This window comes from Nuphar pumila, chromosome 5 (assembly GCF_984573655.1).
Source record: "Nuphar pumila chromosome 5, dmNupPumi1.hap1.1, whole genome shotgun sequence".
In the NCBI taxonomy this organism is placed as follows: domain Eukaryota; kingdom Viridiplantae; phylum Streptophyta; class Magnoliopsida; order Nymphaeales; family Nymphaeaceae; genus Nuphar; species Nuphar pumila.
The window spans coordinates 20106411-20129973 of record NC_143253.1 but is presented as its reverse complement, the minus strand read 5'-3'; the positions used below and the strand labels follow the sequence as shown (position 1 = coordinate 20129973).

At 38.0% G+C, this 23563-nt stretch overlaps 1 protein-coding gene across 1 annotated transcript; it reads left to right on the top strand.

Annotated features, from left to right (window-relative positions):
* Positions 1 to 5317: 5317 nt before the first annotated feature.
* Positions 5318 to 23563, top strand: LOC149837035 (large ribosomal subunit protein eL8y-like). The gene is made up of 8 exons (XM_090005774.1): positions 5318 to 5364; positions 21319 to 21366; positions 21580 to 21781; positions 22460 to 22629; positions 22723 to 22851; positions 22945 to 23037; positions 23143 to 23288; positions 23399 to 23563. Exons 1-7 carry the CDS (start codon positions 5362 to 5364, stop codon positions 23272 to 23274), a joined length of 777 nt encoding a protein of 258 aa, XP_089861900.1. The 5' UTR covers positions 5318 to 5361; the 3' UTR covers positions 23275 to 23288; positions 23399 to 23563.

Here is a 23563-nt window from a genome sequence, read left to right as displayed (position 1 = left end):
TTAGATAGAAGCACAAAAACTACATATAGTAGTAGTGCATTGCTTTCACCATTATTACGAAGCACATGACCAAAAGCACGACTATTGTGTTGATCTTGAGAGTGTGAAATGCTCTTGTGAAGAGTGACAGGTTAGCAGGATTCCTTGCAATCATGTCATTATATGCATTTTGCATGCGAGCAATCTTCCAGATGATTACTGTGAGAAACTCTATATAGTTGAATAATATTGAGCAGCATATGATATTTATCTATTTCATCCGATAGTCGATAATGTCTCACACGTCGCTCCTCTGACCCTTATTACTGCTTTACCACTAGTACCAATTAAAAAAGTAGGGCGACCTAAAGTAAAGAGATGGAGAATGAAACATAAGGAGGTGGTGTCATACAAATGCAGTGTATGTTACGAGCTTGGCCACAACAGGCTGAAACACGATTAGGAAGTAATGTGCGAGTATTCGATGCATTTTGAAAATAGTCTATGAAATGCATCTTTGTAGTCTACATAATATATTTTCAATACTGTGCTTCTTTTATTCAAGTACTCATTCGGTTTAATGTAGTATTGTAAGTTCATTTATGGATTGGTTATAATATTTATGTAGAATGGTCGGTCACTGTTGTGCAAGACATTCTTAAGTAATCAAATTGATAATTACTTTTGTACATGTTTGTTAACTTATTTTGTATATGTTTGTTCACTTGATATATGAATGATACATGTATGATTATGGAATATATGTCTTTTTGTATGTGCAATACTTGGGATTAGGCGAACCAGAAAATGAGAGCTGAACTTGTGGCAATAAAGCTGATGAAGAGTCTAAGCCGGAAGATGCACTTGCACTTGTGGATAATCTTGATGGAGGTGACCATTGTACTTGCAGCAATGAAAGCTATTGAAGAGTCTTATCATGTAGATGCATTTGTTTATGAATGAATTGTGTATATAACAGGGAATGAAGTTATTTTATTATTGTTTTTTTGAAGAGAATAAATTATATATATAACATAGAATGAAGTTTGATTCTTGTTTTTATAGTAAAATGAATTGTTTATATTTTAGGCGATTGATTTGTTTATGTGTTGTGTATGTAACAAGTAATTGATTTATTTATGAGAATGAATTGCATATATAATAGGGAATGAAGTTGTTTGGTCTTGTTTTTTGTTTGATATGTATTGTTTATGTAACATGTGATTGATTTGTATATAAGAATCAATTATGTATAATGTATATATAATATAAAATAAGCATGAGTTTCGTAGGGTATATGTGACTTTCGCAACTGGTAATTTTTTGCACCATGAAGGAAATTTACAAGATATATGCAAATTTTAATTTATTCTTTTTAAATCATAAAGAAATTTTATAAGGTACGTGCAAAAATTTGCGAAAGTCAGATATTGTAAAATTTCTTATTAGCATCGCACCAATATTGCAAAATTCATTTTTCTTGCGAAATTTTTTATTCGCCTCCACCATTCACAAGACATTCACCAGAAAAATTGTTAGAGGAGGGCCAAAATTTGAGGTTTGAGAAAATAGGGCATCCATATGAAAAAAGGGGTTGAGAAACGAAACGTCATTCTTTTACAAAACGAAGTCGCCCATACATTGTGTTTATTCATTCTTTCACAAAATTTAGATTTGCATACATTGTATTCATTTTATTATTTCACAAAGCGAAGTTGCTTATACATTGCATTCATTTCATTCTTTTACAAAATAAAGTCGCTCATACATTGCCTTCATTCCATTCTTTCACAAAAATGTTAATTCTCACCCCCTCTTTGATGGGGGAGAAACCATAGTATGTGTAGTGATACATTCCTCTCTTAGGTCTCAAGAATATTGTATATCACTGCATCTTTGATAGAGAGAAAATATTACACTTTGTGTTGTTATCTCGATTTTTCCTATTCCACTCATACCATGCAATCAAACACTGACCGTTAGATGCATCGATTTTGTATCAATGAAGAGAAAATACATCTATCCAGCTATCACATTTCAGTAGAGCAGAGTGCCCCCATCTATTCTACATCATGATAACATGCAGACTTTTGGTTTCTTATCCCACCTATACCATAAGATGTGCTTACCGAAAAAACTCATATTTTATTAAAGTTGAGACCTAAGAGTGCTTCATATCCCACCCATACCATGTGTGAGATGCATCGACTCTGTGTTGATAGAGAGATACATCACCATCGTTCTCATTCTCTATAATGAGAAAAGGTTGGGGATTTCATTTTCAATTACACCCGTACCATAAAATAATCTTACCAAAAAAACTACCATCGATGATTTTTCATTGATAAAGCATTGTCAATCATCTCACTATCAATACTTGGCTCTAAAAAAACAGCCATAATTTCTCACTGGTTGAAGACCACAAAAACTCTAGATTCTATGAAACCTTAGTTTTGCTTTTATACTATGCTCGTACAAAATTTCACAAGAAAAAGAAATTTCGCAATACATTATGTGATACTCGTCCGCAAATTCACAATTATCAGACTTTCGCAAAATTTATGATTTGCGTAGGTGATCGCGCGAAACTTGTCACGAGTTTCGCAAATTGTTTGGATTTTCACAATCTTTTTTGAAAAGTCATAGTCTCAAATGTGATTTTATTGACAAGTTTCGTGGGTGTATTATTTTAGAGTCATGACGTGCAAAAGTAAAAAATTTGTACCTAGGAGGGGTAAAAACATCAAGAAAAAATTGGGAACCTACGGTATTGTCCATTCGATGAATTTGATAAATTGTGGAGCATTTTTTAAAACGTGTCATTTTTTGTACGGTACAACCATTTTTCATAGTTTAAAGGCTTTAATATCATATGCTCCCATTCTGAAGTAGCTTTGGATTAAATTAATTTAACAAGATTTCTAGATTTTTAGTTAATCAAATTTTTGGTGCATTATGAATCGTAGATTTTTGTTTTTGCTAAGTTAAACACATATAAAAATTAAAAATATTAAAACTAATACATGTTTTCTACTAAATAAAACACAAAGATCACATCTATGGGTTTAGATTTAGCAAAAAATACATGAAAGTATGTTTTATAAATGGTTCTGAGAGACCTGAACTTATAAATGTGAAATCCATGTTAACAATGTAGATTAGGACCTGCCATTTTACCAGGAAAATCTTTGAGCGTTGAAGTTGCAGAGTTCACTAACTGATAATGAAGAAAAATCAGAAATGGATAAATATCTTTTTAGAATTCAATGGTGGCAAGGTTTTATATATATTCCAACCTTTCCTGGATTAGATTCGGCAACAGATGAACGTGATGAAGTTATAATATGAATTGGGACTTAGCAACAAATTTCAAATACACCATCGCAGGTAAAGTTATAATATGCATTGGGATATCAACTCATGACATCAATGAGCAGAACATGGCAATGGCTAGAGCAGGGGATTATGCTTGTATAGAACAAGTAACTGCAGGACGATGGATTCGGACACAGGTGGAACCAGACTTGGACCAGATTTCTGGGTATGGTATCGGGTCCGGACCCAGGTCTAATTGGGTCTACTTTAGGAGAAATCATACCCGGACCCAATAAAAACTACATGAACCAAACCTGGTAAAATAATATTTTTTTTATCATTTTTACATTGAAAATTTGTGGGTCTTAATTGGAACTCAGGTCGGGCATTGGTCTGGTATAAAATTTCACAAACTATACCCGGATCCATGTATTAATCAAATCTTTGGGTCTGAACCAGGGTCTTAATCAAGTCTTCTTATTTGTCACCATACCCGAATCCTATAGGGCTTGGTCCCGGCAAACCCGACCCATTGACACCCCTATGCATAAGGGTTCTATGTATCAAAATGAACATAATGAGAATTTTAGAGGTTAATGAAATCAAAGAGGATCTCGATGCCCTACTTTCAAAATTTCCCAAATTTCTTATTAATCAGATTTTGATTTTTAAAGTTTATTGCGATTTCGTTCAAAAGGATTGGAGGATGGAATTCCCCACTCCTAGTTTCAAACCAAAATGTAATCAGCATGATCAAGAATGTGACTTCAACACAGCATAAGATAATCTTTTATATATATATATATATATATATATATATATATATATATATATATATATATATATATATATATATATATATATATATATATATATATTGGTAGGGATGGCAGTGGACCCGAGCAGCTGCGGGGGCAGGGTCTCCACCCCCACCTTGTCTCAAAATCCTGCCCTCCATCCCCGCACGGGTTTTGATTTTAAGCTCCATCCCTGCCTCCATCTCTGTTTCATGTCCTCCATCCCCGGTCCAAATGGGGCAAGGCGGGAACCTGTTTTCCTTCGGTCCATTGCCACCCCTAATGAAGGATTGGAGATGGGGTAAGGCAGGGATCGGGATGGGGACGGGGACGAGCAGGGGAAAGCGTAAGTCCATCCCCGCCTCCATCTCTGAGCGGGTTTTGATTTTAACCTCCATCCCCGTTTCATGTCCTCCATCCCTGGTTCAAACAGGACAAGGCGGGGCGGGGCTCCATTTCCTCCGGGTCCACTGCCAACCCTAGTTATTGGCTATTTTCATTCCCACTTCTTCCAATTAAAAGCAATTCTAGTCTTGTTTAGTTATTCATAAAAATTGACTGTTTATTTAGATGTACCCTTAGTACACAGCTGATCCATATCCATATTCACATCATTTTAGACTCACATGAGTGTGAACCCGCCTAACGTTGCCCATATCTGATCCATTCCAGGCCAAACCCTAGTTAGTCTCAGACCCCCACTAAACGGCTAAACCTAGGGCTGTCAATGAGACACGTACCCAACCGATCTGGGTGTACCTGAACCTGCTCAAACAACAAATTGTCGGGTTTGAATTTTTTTGGGTCATGAAAATGAAATCTCAAACCCGGATCCATATATTTTCATAAGTTTAGTTTTTAGTAATAAAAGCATATACAAAAACTCGGGTCGGGTTGAATATCCAGAAAAAAACCCGAAAAACAGGTATCCGGCAAGAATCACAACCAAAAGCCAGACCCCTGGGTTGGGTTCGGTCGACCTGCATATTATTCAGGTCGGTGCTTTTATATCCATACCCGAACTTTCGGGTTCGAGTTGAGTCAGATACCCGATACAAACCCGACCCAATTGACAGCCCTACATGAACCCCGAGTTGGACCCGTCCAAAACCCTCCCTCCAAGACCAAGAGATACAATCTTTCAAATCTGAGCCGTCCATCCCACAAGTCTAAAGGGCTTCGTTTCCCCTATAAATAGCTCGCGTGGGTCACGCGGGAAACCCTCTGCGTTCGACGAAGGAGTGAGGAGGAGTCGTTCCGAACCCCAAAAATGGTGAGCTTCCGCTTCTTCACATCTCTGTATCCTCAGAAACCCCAGCTCTGATCTAGATTAGGGTTTTGAGCTAGGGTTTCTTCCTGTAAAATAGGCGATCTTCATTTGTTTTTCTCTTTCCCTTTCCTGTCAAGTTTTTGGTGAATTTTTTCTTCTATAATCATCTTATCAGGATCTGCAGAAACCAAATTGCATCGTGGTTTTAGTTTCTTCGTTTGGTGAATTCTTTGTTGGCGATGATTTAGGATTTAGGGTTTTGGGTTGTTATCTTGTAGCAGTGATGAACTTGGGTTCGTGACAGGATTAGGGTTTAAGAAATTTTGTTTCTTGTGATGGTTGATTTTTTGAGTCTGGGTTTCGTGTTCTCATCTCGTTCTGAGCTATTCTGATCCGATTTTCACAGTAGGGAATAGTTAATATGAGGGTTCAAGTTTTTCTCTAGAACATTACGGATTTGACTGAATAATAGGATGACAACCTGAATTTGTTGTTTTTAAATGTCGCCTTTGACCTCGAATTTCTCGCTATTTTGTAGACACTGGGTGAAGTTATTTGATGGCCCTGAGTGTTGCATTGGCAACTTTAAGGGGGCGTTTGGATCCCCATCCTCGCTTGTCCGCAGGACGCACAGACCGCAGCCCCCACGCAGGTCTGTGCGCCTACACAAACGCAGGACGCGTGGATGGGGATTTGGTGTGTAGGGCGGATGCTTATTTGGGGTTCGCAGCTGTGTTATGCCCCCCCCCCCCCCCAACACCACTGAACAGTGGCAGACGGACACTCTCAGACAACAACAAAAAAACATTGTTTTTAGGGTGTGTGGATGTTGGATCCTTAGGGTCTCACAAATGAAATCCAAGGGGCCACAAACTGGTGGGCTCATAACTCATAGGATACCCAACACTCTTGGGAATTCAAGAGCCACAAACAATGTGGTGGGCGCACAGCTCATAGGAAACCCAACACTTTTGGTAATCCAAGGGGATAGTTAATGTTGGGTTGGGATTGGCTATACCATGGGAGGGTTTATATGCCCAGCACCTGTGCATAGGAAAACATATATCCAGAAATTGGAGATCCCCCTTGACGTAGGCCATTTCGTGTTCTCTCGTTCCTCTCTCTCTCTCTCTCTCTCTGCTTTTCTATCTTTGTCTCTCTCCCTCAGGCACACATCGACGGTCACAAAAACCCAACAGAGGTATCATAGCCTTGTTTTTGATGTGCATGAGGGCACAACCTCCACTCGAACTGAAGTCACCAAACGCGACTACCACTGGAAAACACAAAACAGGAAAAGCGAAAACAAAGAGAGAGATTGTCTCTGTCTTGCTCCCAATGTCGTGTTAAAAAATGGATTCCTGGAGGATGCCCGCATCTACAGGTCCTATGAAGAGTTGTTGGAGGAACGGATGGTGGATGCAATGTACATACCACTACAATCGTCCCTGCATCGACGGTGGGTGGAGGAGGCTGTAAGAAGGAATCGGAGGAGCCCTCCAGCAACCGGAAGGACGGTCGGTAGAAGGGATTCGACAAGCCCTGCCCTCATTGATCCATGGTGGGATTTGTGGAGAGATGGGGCCGTCGGAGAGAGGCAGCCGTAGAGAGAAACCCTCTGTTTGAAGGCTGTCAGGGAGAGGCTACCATGGAAAAGAGTCGGTGGAGCTGCTGGAGTTTTTTTAAAGGAAGGGGGCGTTATGGTTTCTCAAGAAATCGAGAACCCTTTATCGAGAAACCCTTGTTCCCGAGGACCTCTCGCCGAAAAACCCAAAAATCGCCGATCATGGCTGGCGGTGATGTATGAAGAAAGTGATTAAAGAGAGGATTTGACTGATCTCGACGGAGTGTGGCGACTGTAGAGGAAGGGGAGAGATAGAAAAAAAATGGGTGAAGGGGGAAAACTTAGCCATCCCCTCGTCGGACAACCGTGTGCAGCTGCCTTTGTTGACATTGTGAGGTGTTAGTAGAAAGAGAGTGAAAACCATGAGGGGGTTGTGCTCGTCGGACGCCTGGGTTTGACAGTCCTTGTTGTCGGTGTGAGGCGGCGAAGGGAGGTCGTAGCAGTGTTGTTGTCAGAGAGCAGTTGGAAGTGAGAGGGGCCCTTCATCAAGCGGTTGTGCAAGGCGAGGACAACGATGGTGGTGGCGCTCGGGTGAGGGGCAGTGACAGGGAAGAAGAAAGAAAGAAAAACAATAGAAAGGGGGGTAGGGTTTGAGAAAAATTGAGAAGCCTCATTCTCTTCTTTTTATACCCATTAACTTGATTATCATTATGTCCTTCTCTTTCCTGTGAATTTCTTTTTTAACCCTCTTAAAGTTTAGTGACCTGTCTACCCTTGTTCTTCTCTATTATTTTTGCCTATGCCCTTCTATTTTTTCAAAACAGGGGCTCTGTTTTTGGTAAATTCTAGAAACAATCCCGTTATATGGAAAATACTATAGACAGGGTTGTTGTGTCTGTTTTTTAGAGTAGCTCTTGAACTTTCTTGAAATTGCAGTAAAGCACCTGCAATTTTCTATTTAACTCAGCAAGTTCTGAATATTAAGTTTCATGGTTTTGGTTTGTCGAATACCTCCTAGTGCTTTATATATATATCCTTTGTATTGCTTGATAGGGGCATTTTGGTCTTTTTACTTGTATTTAGAGTTTATTAGAAACAACTTTTTTTCTTCTTTTTTAATTTTTCTTTTCTTATTTTTATCTTTTTTATCTTCCTTTTTTGAGCCTTGGGGCCCCACTCGTGGAGTCGTTGGGAGCTCCCCAACGACTCTAAGAGTGGGGAGCTCCCAAGGGCCTCCTCTCTATTTTCTTGTATATAAATAGGGGTGTTCCTTCTTCATTTATACTAATTCGTTTCTCATATTGTCAATAATATTTACTTTTTGTTTGTCTTTTGGCATTATCCCTTTGTGGATTTGTGTGTGCACTTAAAGTGCTTGTTTACTCTCTTTGTATTTGTCCATTATTGGACTTGTAAGTGTTCTACACTTTGTTATTTGTAATTCCGCTTACTTCATTATATAGTATCAGAGTCATTTGGGTTCTCTTGATCTTGGAAGCATTTCTTGTGGTGTTTAAAGATCGTGACAAAGGTGCTATCACTTTCTTTGTCTCAATCTTTTTCTTATCATCATGGAGCATGAATCAAGAGTGAAGCTATCCTTCAAACTTAATAGATCAAACTACTTGATGTGGGTATCAACTATGAAAAATCATCTTAGAAGGAAGAAACTTTGGGGTTTTGTGATGGGAACCTCTCTTGAACCATCAGTTAAGTTCACCAAAGTTGGAGGTGTTGAAAAATCGCTTATTTGGGATGATCGTCTTAAAGCCATTAATGATCATCAAATAAAGGTAGAGGATTGTGGCATGGTTTATGAACAATGTTGATATAAAAATATCTGTCAACATTGCGAAATTTAGAAGAGCCAATGAAACTTGGTTTTTTCTTAAGGGTATGTATACCTAAAAGGATCTTGCTTGACAATATTTTTGTCAAGATAAAATTAGATTCACTAAGGAAGGGGACATGTGTGTTCGCGACTACTTCAATATTTTGTTCTCTTTTTGGGATGAATTAGCTTTTCTTGAGCCTAAATATGTGGCTCTTGAAGATATTGAAATGAGAAGAGAGCAAATTGAGAAAGAACACTTTTTTCAATTTCTTCATAGTCTAAGACCGGAATTTGAATAAGGGAGGGCTTCTCTCCTTTATAGGACCAAAGCTATGCCTATTGAAGATGCTCTTGCCGAGGTACGCCAAGAAGAAACTCGTCTTGGCATGACCCATAAGAATGATGATGTTTTAACCGTTACTAGGTCGGGTTCCAATGTAAAAACCTATAAGCCACCTCACTTTGTAAAACCTAATAACTATGGTAATGGGTCCAACTATAATAGTGGATATAGAAAAGGTGCCACTTGTCATCATTGTAATGAATCAGGAACATTAGACCAGTATGTCCTAAGCTTAAAGGTAAAGTTGCTTCCGTTAGTAAAATCACACCTAAGAAAAAGAAGCAAGCAAAACTGGAAGAGATATTAAGGATACGCTTAATAAAATATCAGAGGCACTTCAACAACTTCTCAAATCATCCTCCACTTTGGGTGTCGCCATTGAATCGTACTCATCTTCTCTAGGTATGTGGATTCTTGATTTGGGTGCTTCCTTTCATATGACATCTCATAAGAATGTTCTTTGCAAAGTTTATTCTAATAATTTCTCATCTTATGTTTCTACGGCTGATGGAACCTCTTTAAAAATAGAAAGTATTGGAACACTTGATTCAACACATTCTCAAAAAAATTTGGTTCAAAAAATAAGGGTGGTTTCAAAAATGAATTTAATTTTTTTTAGTTTCTCAAATTTTCGATCATGGTTGCAAAGTTTCTTTCTCACCTAAGGATTGCATTGTGCAAGATGTCCAGTTCGGGGAGCCGATTGGTCAAGGCCATATGAGATGCAATCTTTATTTTATGGTTTTTTTGTCTCTTTCACCCAAGTCATTTTGTAATTTTGTAAATGTCAAAAGTATTGATATTTGGCATAAGAGACTTGGCTACCTTAGCTTTTCAAAGATGTTTCTTTTTTCCTTTTTTGGGAAATGCATGTAATGAAAAAGACATAGCTTGTAAAGATTGCATTTTATTAAAAATGAAAGCAATTCCCTTTCTTCAAAGAACTTTTGTTTTTACACGGCCTTTTGAATTAGTATATTCAGATGTATGGGGTCCCTCACCTATCATAAAGGAGGTTACTCATATTATGTCATTTTTGTTGATGATTTTACTAGATACACAGATTTATTTTTTAAATCATAAATCCGATGTGTTCTCTTTTTTTAAAGAATTTCATAGAATGATTCAAAATCAATTCCTAAGCAACTTTTCTATTCTTAGATCGGATTCGAGAAGAAAATACATTTTTAATGATTTTCAAAATTACTTAAAACAAAATAGATTTGTCATCAAAGGTCTTGTCTTAGAACTCCGCAACAAAATGAGTTAGCAGCAAGAAATCATAGATATATAATAGAAACCACTAGGACTTTTAATTTTCAAGGATGTTCCAAAAAAGTTTCCGGTCGAAGTAGTTTTAACTTCGACTTAATTAATAGAACTCTTTTTTCCTCATTAAACAATGTTTCTCCATTTGAAAAGCTTTTTAAAAATGACTCCTGATTTTAAAAGACTAAGAATCTTTGGTTTTTGGTGCTATGTTTTTACTCATAAAAATGATAAAGTATCTCCAAAAGCCACTGAGTGTGTTTTCTTAGGCTATGGAGAAAATAAAAAAGTATATCGATATTTTGATCCAATAAATGTCAAACTTTATATTTTAAAAGATATTACTTTTCTTGAAAATGAAAATAGGTTTTATGGTAAAGAACCAAGAGAAAACATTGATTATTCATTTATATTTGATTTATTACCACGAAATGATGAGTCTAACTCTATTAAGGTATTTGAATCTTTTGATAATGGCTCTAATAGTGAGCATTCACTTGATTACAAGAATTTGAATGAACATATATCAAATGATACACATGTGCATATTAGACGGGGTGAAGGTAATCATCAATGTGCCCTTGATAAGTTCTCCCAAAACATTAGAAGAATCCCAACCTAGAAAATCAAATCGTATTTCTAGTACACAAAGTAGATTTGTATCATATGACTCATTTTCTCCAAACTTTAGAGCATGTTTAATAACTCTTCACTCTTATTATGAACCATCTCATTATAATGATGCCAAACAATAACCCTCATTGGAACAAAGCTATAAGCTATGAAATTTGAACTTAATGCTTTTAAGAAAGCCTACACATGTGAAATAGTTAATCCTCCCCTAGGCATAAAACCTATTGGATGCAAATGGGTGTTTAAAGTAAAAATCAAAAGTGGTGGATTGCTAGAAAGACATAAAGCAAGATTAGTTGTCAAAAGGTATGCTCAAGAATATGAAATAGATTATGAAGAAACTTTTGCCCCGGTAGCACGAATGACAAGTGTTCAAGCTCTTGTTGCCATTGCGTCTATTAAAAAATGACCTATTTTTCAATTAGATGTTAAAAATGTTTTTTTGAATGGAGAACTTGGTGAGGAAGTTTACATGGAACCTCCTCAGGGGTGAATTTAAATGGAAAAGTTTTAAAACTAAAAAATACCTTGTATGGTCTTAAACAAGCTCTTAAGGCTTGGTATGACAAATTTAATAATGTTTTGATTAATTTAAGATTTATTTCTTGTTATACTGCTGCTATCTTTGTCAAGAAAACAAGTACTACTATTGTGATTCTTCTTCTGTATGTTGATATTGATGATATGATCATCATAAGACATAACAAATGAGTTATTAAAATTAAATCAGTCTTAAAGAAAACTTTTGATATGTCGGACTTGGGTTTCTTGAGATATTTTGTAGGCATTAAAGTGACTTACTCTCTTAGATGATATATTTTCTCTCAAATGAAATTAGCTACTGACATATGTGCTAAGTCTGGAGTTTCAGATGAAAAGAAGGTGGAGAGCCCAGAAGTTGTAAATGCTAAATTAAGACTTGAAGACAATGTACTTCTTGAAGGTCTTACTCCATATCGTCAATTAATTGGATCTCTTATCTCTCCATCATCCGACCTGATATTGGTGATGTTGTTCATGCGGCTAGCCAGTTTCAACATGCCCCTACTGAAAAGAAGTCGCCATTTTGTATTTGTTGGACCCGACCCGCTTTATATATTGGATCGGGTCCAGATCCAATCAATGTATAATGTAAATTAGCATGTTATTAAGGGGTACTTTTGTACCCTAGTGTTTTTGTTCTCAAATTATTAATACAATGAGAGGCGCAGCCACAGGCCTGACGCACTTTCTCTGGAATCTCTCTCTCTCTTTCTCTCTCTCTCTCTCCCTGCGATTGATCTGTGCAGAGATCAAGGGCTCTCTTCTTACATGGTATCAGAGCAGCGTACAATCTGGGAATGAAGAACTGCCTCTTTTTATTCCCATCAACGTGAAAGTCGATCATAGTGACAGATTAACCAAGTCTGGGTGTGAGAAGCTCGTTCACGGTGACAGATTCTTTGCTGAGACTCTTCTTTGCTGTTTAGGGGTCTTTGCTGTTTCGTGGGTTACTCTCTGCTGTTTTTTTTTTTTTTCTGTTTCATCGTGGGTCACAGTGACAGATTCTTTGCTGAGACACTGCTGTTTCGTATTTTCTATTTCATCATGGGTCACAATGACAGATTCTTTGTTGTTTCATCGTGGGTTTTAAATCTGTTTTCTGCTGATTCAATACACTTCTCTCTACTGATTACACTTCTTTTTTGCTGTTTCATCGTGGGTTTTGAATCCATTTTCTGCTGATTCAATACACTTCTCTCTGCTGAATCAATAGATTGTTCTCTGTTGTTTCGAAGGTTCTGAATCCTTCCTTTGCTGATTTAATACATTAGACTGTGCTATTTTTTTTTTGTCTTTTTGTCTAATGTGCACTACCACGTGAAGTTGATTCAACACGTGAACTGGTTCTTTTTGCTGTCCTGTTAGCCGAGTCCAGTCACGTATTTTTTACCAAACACGTGGAGCTAATTAATCGAGCCCTCTATTCTGTCTCTCACACCTAAGTGCCAGTTCAGGTTTTCTCTCAAATGGATTTTATTCATGCGCAGTCATGCTTGTCCTCAAGCTTTCTCGGTCAACTAGTGTCTGAAAAAATGAATAACTCAAATTTTTTAACATGAAAAAGGCAGATCATCCCATTTATAAAGAGTCAAGACCTCTCTGGTCATCTGGATGGATCGGTTCCTCCGCCTCCAGAATTCATTTCACAGGAAAAAGTAGACGATAAAGGAGAACAGTCTATTGTGCTTCGCAAGAATCCAGAATATGTTGTCTGGATGAAGAGGGATCAATCACTAGTGGCATACATCACTTCAACCCTCTCACAGGAGGTCCTTGTTGCCATTCTTGATGATTGTTCGGCCAAGGAGCTGTGGGATAAGCTACTTCAAACATATTCACAAATTTCTGAGGCAAGAATTATGTTTCTTAAGCGAGAGTTTCAAATGCTGAGGAAAGATTCCATGTCTATTATGAAATACCTAAACAAAATGAAAGGCATCACAGACCAGCTGGCTATTGTTAGGTGTCTTGTCAGTGAAAAAGATAAGGTTTTACAAACCTTGAGCAGATTGAGGATATCATGTTATGACGACAACCTTGCTATGTTTACCAGAACTTCCAAAGTTTGAAGACCTTCGTGCGAAATTATTGCAATATGAAATGACTCTGAAAGGATCTTTTGAAGATTCTCATGGACATTCAAGAACTCAAGATGTTCTAGCTACATGAATGAGTTATGGTCAAGGACGAGGAAGTTCTTTTCGAGGAAAAGGAGGTCAAGGGAGAAATACCTATGGTGGTCGTGGTATACTTCCAACACCTAATATACAAGGACAGAGACCCATCCTCACCTGTTTTCTATGCAACAAGAAAGGGCACATTAAAGCGAATTGTTGGTTTAACCCTCAAAACAAAGGAAAAGCTCCACAAGCAGAGGCTCGGAAGGATGGAGAAGTAAAAGACTTGTTGTTGGCAGCCTTGGCAGGATTGAATATGAAACAAAATGACAAAGGCATTTGGTATGTTGACTCTGGAGCAGCTACTCATGTCACGGGTGATGCATGTAAACTCTTGTCTCTTACACTTATGTTGGTAAAAATAGCATAGTCACGGGAGATGGATCTCATCACTCAATCTCACATACTGGAAATGTCATTATACCCATGTCAAAGTTCTCTCTTAAACTTTCAAGTGTCATTCATGCACCTAATATTCAAAAGAACATTGTTTCTGTCTCAAAACTCGTTGATGATGTTAATGCTTCAGTTGAATTTATTCTCTCTTCTGTTTATGTCAAGGATCTTCGCACGAGGAAGACATTCGCTGAAGGAAAACGATGGGGCAACATGTACATCTTTCAAGAAGATCCTTCCTCCATTCATTCTGATCATTCACCCTTGAAGCCTCACCAACGACAATTTTTTTATTCTGATTTTATATTCACTATTTCTGAATGTAATAAGCCAAGACTTTGACATAGTCGTCTTGGCCATTGTGGTCGCCATTTTATTGAAAAACTTGTCTTGAATAATCTCATTCCTAAGTCCAGTCTGAGTTCAGAGGTCGTTGATACAAAGTGTTCTAGTTGTCATTTATGTAAAAGTCATATTTTACCATTCACTTCCATTAATAAAAGAGCTTCAAGGCCATTTGAGGTCATTTGTTCGGATGTCTGGGGTCCTGCCCCAATTACTTCTCTTTCTGGCAACAAATACTATCTTATTTTCATTGATAGTTACTCGCGCTATACCTGGATATTTTTTATGAAGCATAAATCAGAAGTCTTTGGATTGTTCCAGAGATTTCATTCCTTTGTTCAAAATCATTTCTCTACCAACATTCTCAATTTCTAGTGTGATGGAGGAGGTGAATTCTCCTCGAGTGATTTTGTTAGTTTTCTTCAACATAATGAGATAAAGAGAAGAGTGTCTTGCCCACATACACCTCAACAAAATGGGATTGTTGAGAGGAAGCATCGACATATTGTTGAGACTGCAATGTGCATGATGCACGGGAGCAATCTCCATGTATCATTATGGATTGAGGCTTTTCATTCTACAGTTCATGTGATAAATCGGCTGTCCATGAGTATCTTAGAGAATAAGTCACCATATTTTTCTTTATTCGGCACACAACCTGATTATCATGAATTACGTGTGTTTGGATCTGTTTGCTATGTTCACATTGACAACTCACTAAGGAACAAGTTCCAAGATAAAGCCTTAAAATGCAGGTTTATAGGATATGCAGAAGACTACAAAGGGTACAACTGTTATGATCCCTTGAGTAAGCGTGTCAAAATATCAAGGAATGTAGTTTCCGATGAAATGAATTTTGATGATCAGAATGCTAGATCAACTCTTTATGCTGATAACTCAAGTCCCAGCGTTGAGGTATACTACCCATGGTTATGTTCAGAACTCTTTTCCAATGGTAAAATAGATTGTCCAACAAATTGCAGTCAGAAGGAGACATATGAGACATCAACCAATGAAACTCAAACGGAAGAGACTGTTATACATGACTTGGAGCCAAGAAGGTACAAGGGTGTTGTGTACACCCGGCGAGAGAAAGGGCCCTCATCCATTTCTTGTACAAGTACAAAACCATCTGATCCCGCTTCACAGGTGATGGATATCAGACGATCCTCACGGATCCGACATCCGCTTGATAGATGGGTAAGTTATAAAAAAATTTCATTGGATTTTCAGTTGTTCTTGACATCCATAAGTAAAGAGGATGAGCCCCTCATGTTCTATCAAGCTGCAAGTTCTAGAAGATGGGTAGAAGCAATGAATGAAGAAATGGAAGCCTTACATGAATGTGGGATATGGAAAATTGTACCTAGACCCCTAAACAGAAATGTTGTTGGGTCAAAATGGGTGTACAAGATACAAAAAAATATGTATGTAAGTTAAAGAGGGCACTCTATGGTTTGAAACAAGCTTCTCGTTCCTGGTTCGACAACTTTTCTCTAGAGATACAAAAGCATGACTTCTCTTGGTCCCTTCTAGGTCACTCATTATTTATTCACAATGAACAAGGTGTCACTACTCTTCTATTGATATATGTAGATGACATTATCATCACAGGGAACTGTAGAAGTCACATTGAGCGGGTGAAGAAGTTGTTAAATCAGAGGTTCAAGATGAAAGATTTGGGAGAGCTGCGATATTTTCTTGGGTTAGAAGTTGATAAAAGAGGTGATTCACTCACCCTTACTCAACACAAATACACGTTGGACATTCTCATCAAAGCAGATATGACAGATTGTAAGTCGTTAACAACTCCAAGTGTCATCCATCAGAAACTGAGTTCAAAGGAAGGAGATATATATGGAGATCCCACTAAGTATCGCAGCTTAGTTGGTATGTTGCAATACCTAACTTTTACTAGGCCTGATATAGTATACTCGGTTAATCAGGTATCTCAGTTTATGCATGAACCTCGTATGTCACATATGGAGGCAGTCAAACGCATACTTCGTTACCTGAAGGGTACAGTTGGTGATGGACTGGTATACAAGAAAAGAGAGTTAGATCCAGGCGGGAGCCATGAGATCGTCATTTATGCTGATGCTGATTGGGCAGGTGATCCAGATGAACGACAATCAGTATCTGGTTATTGCAGTTTCATTGGACCAAACCTGGTATCCTGGAGCAGTAGAAAGCAAAAGGCAGTTGCTAGGTCAAGTATTGAGGCTGAATACAGATCGATGGCTGCGGCTGAGGCTACATGGATAAGACATCTCCTGACTGAAATGGGAGAACCGGTTACTCAGTCACTGCTACTGTGTGATAATCAAAGTGCCATCAACATGTCCTTCAATCCCATTCACCATAGTCGAGCAAAGCATATTTAAATAGATCAACACTTTATTAGGAAAAACGTTGAAGATAAAGAAATTGAGCCCATGTATGTGCCGACTGAAGAACAAGTTGCTGACATTCTTACTAAAGGGTTGACAAAGGACAAATTTTGGTTTCTAAAGGGCAAGTTGTGCATGACTCAGGAACATACACAACTTGAGGGAGGCTGAAAAGAAGTTGCCATTTTGTATTTGCTGGACCCGACCCACTTTATATATTGGATCGGGTCCAGATCCAATCAATGTATAATGTAAATTAGCATGTTATTGAGGGGTACTTTTGTACCCTAGTGTTTTTGTTCTCAAATTATTAATACAATGAGAGGCGCAGCCACAGGCCTGACACACTTTCTCTGGAATCTCTCTCTCTCTCTCTCTCTTTCTCTCTCTCTCTCTCCCTGCGATTGATCTGTGCAGAGATCATGGGCTCTCTTCTTACACCTACCACAGTGCACATGACAACATTAATGAGGATTGTGCGATATATTAAAAACACGATTTGAAAAGGGGTTTCCTTATTATATTCATCATCTTTTGATTTAACTGTTTATAATGATGCTGATTTGGTAAGTAATCCAAATGATAGAATCTCAACTACTGGTTTTTGTATATTTTTAGGAGATTTGTTGATTTCTTGGAGGTGCAAGAAACAACAAAAAATATCTCTATCATCAACTGAAGCTGAATATCGAGCAATAACTATAACGACAATGGAGATTGTGTGGCTTAAAAGTCTTCTCAGTGATATGAGTATCATAGTCTCAATACCATCGAAGATGTGCTGTGACAATAAAAGTGCAATTTATATTGCAAGCAATCATACGTTCTATAAGCGCACCAAGCATATTGAGATGGATTGCCATTATGTTCGTGATGAATATTTAAGAGGCACTATTACACTGCCATATGTCACCTCAGAGTACCAGTTGACCGACTTCACCAAAACTCTTCCTACTCTTTGTTTTCTCTTTCTCTTTAGCAAATTTTCGGTTCTTTCCATGTAAAGTTTGAGGGAGAGCATTAAATATATATATATATATATATAACTTTTTTTCCTTTTCTTATTTTATCTTTTTTATTTTCCTTCTTTTTGAGACTTGGGGGGCCCACTCTTGGAGTCATTGGGGTCTCAACTGTCATAAATATGACCGTTGAGAGCTCTCCAACGACTCTAAGAGTGGGGAGTTTCCAAGGGTCTCATCTCTCTTTTCTTGTATATAAATAGGGGTGTTCCCCCTTCATTTGTACTAATTCCTTTCTCATATTCTCAATAATATTTACTTTTTGTTTGCCTTTTGGCATTATCCCTTTGTGGATTTGTGTGTGCACTTAAAGTGCTTGTTTACTCTCTTTCTATGTCACATAGGTGCAGGTGAGGATGCAGATGTGTCGACGCAGTACTTTAAAAAAAATTTGGGTGCGAGGATGCGAAGAGGGTATATATATAGATAATTTTTAACAGTTTTAAGTTAACACTATGTGTATGCATTTATGCATATATATATATATATATATATATATATATATATATATATATATATATATATATATATAGAGAGAGAGAGAGAGAGAGAGAGAGAGAGAGAGAGAGAGATAAATGGACTTGATTTGGGTTAATTGAATCTACTTTTGGATAGAAATGTACCTCATGTGGTTGAGTTCCTAACACAAACGAAGTTGTGTCCAAGTGTCGCACCCGCCTGGGTGCGGGTGCGACGCGGGTGGGGTGCGGGTGCGACACCGGTCCAGTGCCATGTTAGAAGAGTTCGTGTTACATAGCTGTCTTTGTATATGTCCATTATTGGACTTGTAAGTATTCTACACTTTGTTATTTGTAATTTCGCTTACTTCATTACACTTTATTCAGACATGTTTGGATCTTGTAATCTAGTTTGAATTTTTAGCTTGTATCTATATTGATCATGAAATGCTTCGTGTGGTTGCATATTGTTGGTCACGGAAGAGCCATAAAAACCCCATGATTAATTAAGAAAGTGAGACCCATATTGTGATGTATTCACCATGGTTTGCTCTAGAACAACTAGACTGCATAGTTGAGTATGCATTGGATGGTTAATACTGAAAATAATTTTTGTGCTCATTGTAGTGCACGTCATGGGTTATTATTATATTTTGACATTATAAGAAACCCATATAGTTATGTGAAATGAGTGCATGAAAGGATGATGTCATGACTAAATCCATATATTATGTGGAAAGAATCATGGTTCATATAATGATGGTAAGACTACATGACTATGTGGGAAATAACCCATAATTTGTGTGAAAAACACCATCCTTGAAAATGGAGGAAAGTGCACATAGCTTTGTGAGAAATAACCCATAGCACGTGTTAAAACCTCATACTCGAAAAATGAATAATGAAAAACCTATATGATTGAAAAAATAACTCATAACACGTGAGAAAAACATCATATTTAGATATTGATATAACCTAAGGAATTGTGCAAATTTAGTCGGTGCATGTTTTATCTTAAAGTATATAATATGTTTGTTCACCCCATATGGCCAAGTGTGAGATGGTGGATTCTGGTATCAGATCTATTATGGGGCCATAAGGTCTCACAAATGGAATCCAAGGGTTCACAAAATGGTGGGCTCATAATTCATAGGATACCAAACACTGTTGGGAATCCAAGAGCCGCAAACAAAGTGGTGGGCCCACAACTCATAGGATACCCAACACGTTTGGGAATCCAAGGAGACAATTAAGGTTGGGTTGGTATCGGCTACACCAAGGGAGGGTTAATATGCCCAGCACCTGTGCACAGGAAAACATATATCCAGAAATTGGAGATCCCCCTTGATGCAGGCCATTTCCCGTATTGTCGTTCTCCTCTCTCTGCTTTTCTATCTCTATTGCTCTCCCTCACTGTGCACATTGACGGTCACAAAAACCCAACAGTGGACAGGGCAGGACAGTGTGTCTTGTCCTGTTCACAGATATGTGTGGACGTCCCGGCGTGTCCTGTCCACGCGTGTCTGTGATTCAAAAGAACCCTAAATGGTCAATTTTACAACCCCTATTTGTAGAAATCTCAAAATTTCACTGTTTGGTTAGTCATTATACTGACCAAAGGCTAAGTGTGTTAGGCCTTTTAAAAATGTAGTCGGCCTTTTCTTGCTGTCTGATTCGGGTTGTTCCTTTTGATCTGTTGATGTGAAACAAATGATAACTGAACATTGTTTATCTCTCAGTTTGATTGAATGGGGCATTACACCCTCCTTGAGGCGTGCAACCAAACCTGCTTGTTCCCATTGTGCATTGAGAAAAAAAAAATCATGGTTAAATATTAGTTAACCAACGGATTCTTTTATTTGATATATATTTCTAACCACCTTCACAATACTTTCTTTTTATCATAATGCCATATAACAAGGCTAGCAATCTATTTGGTTTCACATATCTCCATTTTCATAAATTAGTGGATTCTCATTACCACTTATGTTTGGTATACCCTACTAAGGTTTATAGGATACGTCGGTCATTCATTATGGTGACATCAAAACCTTCCATATCAAAATAGCATTAGTTCAAGCCTTCCTAATCTAATTAGAAGGATCCTCTGAAAAGCAGATAAATGGTGGCCATGGTTTATTCATAGTACATGTAAGTGATGACTGATGATTACATGTGTATGGGTGCTATGTTGTATTGAGTATAACTGTTCATATTTCCATGGTTGTTCACTTCTATGAGGCTCAATACCACCACCCTAGCATCCTGACGCACTATCAACAGTCACTGTGCTAACGCCTAGTTGATTCCTCCCCTTCATAATAGGTGGTCATGTGAAGCGGGCTACATTCTATGAGGTGAATTTTGTGAGGAATTTCCTACTTTTCTGTAAAATTTGGACATGCTGCTGAACTATGTCACATGGGTGCGGGGGCGGGGGTGCGGCAAAAATATAAAAAATTATATATATATATATATATATATATATATATATATATATATATATATATAAAGTCCAAAAGTTGGACATAAACGACCCTGGGTGTGTTGACTGCACCCAGGGTCAGGTTGACCGCATCAGGTGCGGGTGCGGCACCCAGTTGAAGAGTCCCTGTGACATGTATAAAGTCTAAAAGTTGGACATAAATGACCCTGGGTGCAGTCAACACACCCAGGATCAAGTTGACCGCACCGGGTGCCGCACCCGCATTGTGTCGCGTCGACGCCGGTGCGGCACCCAGTTGGGCGAGTCCCTGTAACATAGCTGCTGAATGTTGCAGTATGACTTAATAGAGATAGAATGGTTACACATCAAGCTATCCTATAAAAGCAATTGCTAGAAGGCTTTATTTTAAAATTGAATTGATTTGGAAAGCATGTCCTGGAAGCAACTGGGGTTTAAGTTAAAAAGTTTTAGTTTCTTTTTATTATGCCAAGTAGTCATTGATTCTTATGCTTGACTTTCTGAACTTGTCTTATTCAGGCCCCCAAGAGAGGTGGAAAGGCACCAGTGCCATCCAAGAAGAAGCCAGTAAGCACAATCCTTGTGTAGTATCTTTAATAAAAAATGTTGTTTTGTTTTTGTTTTTTGGGGGGTGGTGATGAGAGGTGCTATCTGCATAGAGGCTTCACATTCAATCATATGCCTTTAGGTTGTCTACACTTTAGGTTGTCTACAGTGTTTCCTTTTAAAGATTACCTTGATGATCCTTGAAGCATTCTTTTCTTTTCTTTTTTTCTGTAGGAAAAAGTTGTGAATCCATTATTTGAAAAGCGTCCAAAACAGTTTGGAATAGGCGGTGCATTGCCACCAAAAAAAGACTTGCACAGGTTCGTTAAGTGGCCAAAAGTAGTGAGAATTCAAAGGCAGCGCAGGATTCTAAAGCAGCGTTTGAAGGTTCCTCCTGCATTGAATCAGTTCACAAAGACACTTGACAAAAATGTTGGTGAGCTCTCTTTTTCTCTCATTCATATTATGTGTTAGCTCCTCATGCATCGATGCATTTACTGGACCTCATATATGTGTAGTTGCAGTTTGTTTATGGTTTGAACTGTCTTGCATCTTCCAATAAAGGGATTTCTTTAGTATTCAAACTTAAAAAGTCTTTATCCCATTCTTCTGGCTGTTGGCTGAAGATTATATGTTCCACTTATCCTTCTCTTTTAGCAGTAATATGAAACATTAACCTGATACAGATTATGCTCAATCAACTGTGTTTTGTATATCACTACTGTGTCTTTTCTTTTCCTAAATTATAGACGCCTCAGATTGTATGCTCCAAAGTCATGTGCAATGGGATCAGGTCCTGATTTCTGTCCTAGGGCCCTGATCCCAGCAGGACAAATACCCTTTGGCTTGTTCTATGATTGGCCCTATGAGATTGCCACAGGACCTTATCCTGTTTCAGGGGCATGAGATGTTACTCTTTGGGCTCTTCTGTTTTTGTTGGTTGTTTATTGTTTACTCTAAGTTTTTGGTCCATTGGTTTAATCTGAAGCATCATTGACTAATTTTTATTCAGTTTTCACATTTGGTTCTTCCTTTTGCTTAGAATATTGAGGAAAAGGTGCAGTTTGCTCTTTTTTCTAATCAGTTTCAAATCCCGTTTTTATGCTTTATTAAGCAACAAACCTTTTCAAAATGTTGCTCAAATATCGCCCTGAGGACAAAGCAGCTAAGAAGGAAAGGCTTTTGAAAAGGGCCCAAGCAGAGGCTGAAGGGAAACCTGTGGAGGTGAAGAAACCTATTGTTGTGAAGTATGGCATTAATCATGTTACTTACCTAATTGAGCAGGCAAGCCAACAACCTTCCATATATTTGATGATTGCCTCTATTCTGTATGTTGTACTCTAATTGCTTGTTCTTCATTGTTTTGTTTATGTGCAGAACAAGGCCCAATTGGTGGTTATAGCTCATGATGTGGACCCCATTGAGCTTGTTGTTTGGCTGCCTGCTTTGTGCCGAAAAATGGAAATTCCATATGCCATTGTGAAAGGCAAAGCACGTCTAGGAGCGGTAATCACTTATCCTTTACTTCGTTCCACTGACATGCTTGATGCTTCAATTACGGCATGCTAAGGCCGATTCTTTTCCTTTCACGTTTCTTAGATTGTTCACAAGAAAACAGCTACTGCTTTGTGCCTCACTTCAGTAAAGAATGAGGATAAGCTGGAGTTCAGCAAGATTATAGAAGCAGTCAAGGTAACATGAAAATTATGACTTTGGTGATGTGAAATTTCTTATGATCTATTGGTGGACAAAATGTTCAGCTGCTTTGTCAATGCAACCTGAATGGTTTTGTTGCAGGCTAACTTCAACGACAAGTATGATGAGCACCGGAAGAAATGGGGTGGTGGCATCATGGGCTCCAAGTCCCAGGCGAAGACCAAAGCCAAGGAAAAGCTTTTGGCAAAAGAAGCTGCCCAGAGGATGAGCTAGGAAGACTGCTTTTGGTGAGTGAATGTCTTGGGAATTTTAGTAACTCGGTTGTTTGGTAGGAGGGAGATGGCTCATTGAATTCCTTCAGTTTTTATTTTCATTGATTTTTTTTACTATTTTGCAGGGCATGCTTCATATAAATAAATTTTTTCAACGGCCTTCTTGTTTCCTTCTGCTTTTTGTTCTTGTGGATTAAGAAGAATATGGCTCTTTGCACTAAGATCATGTTGGGTAAAACTCTTTCGAGACAATACATTTTTCTTGAGTAGTGATGCGAGTTAACTCTGAA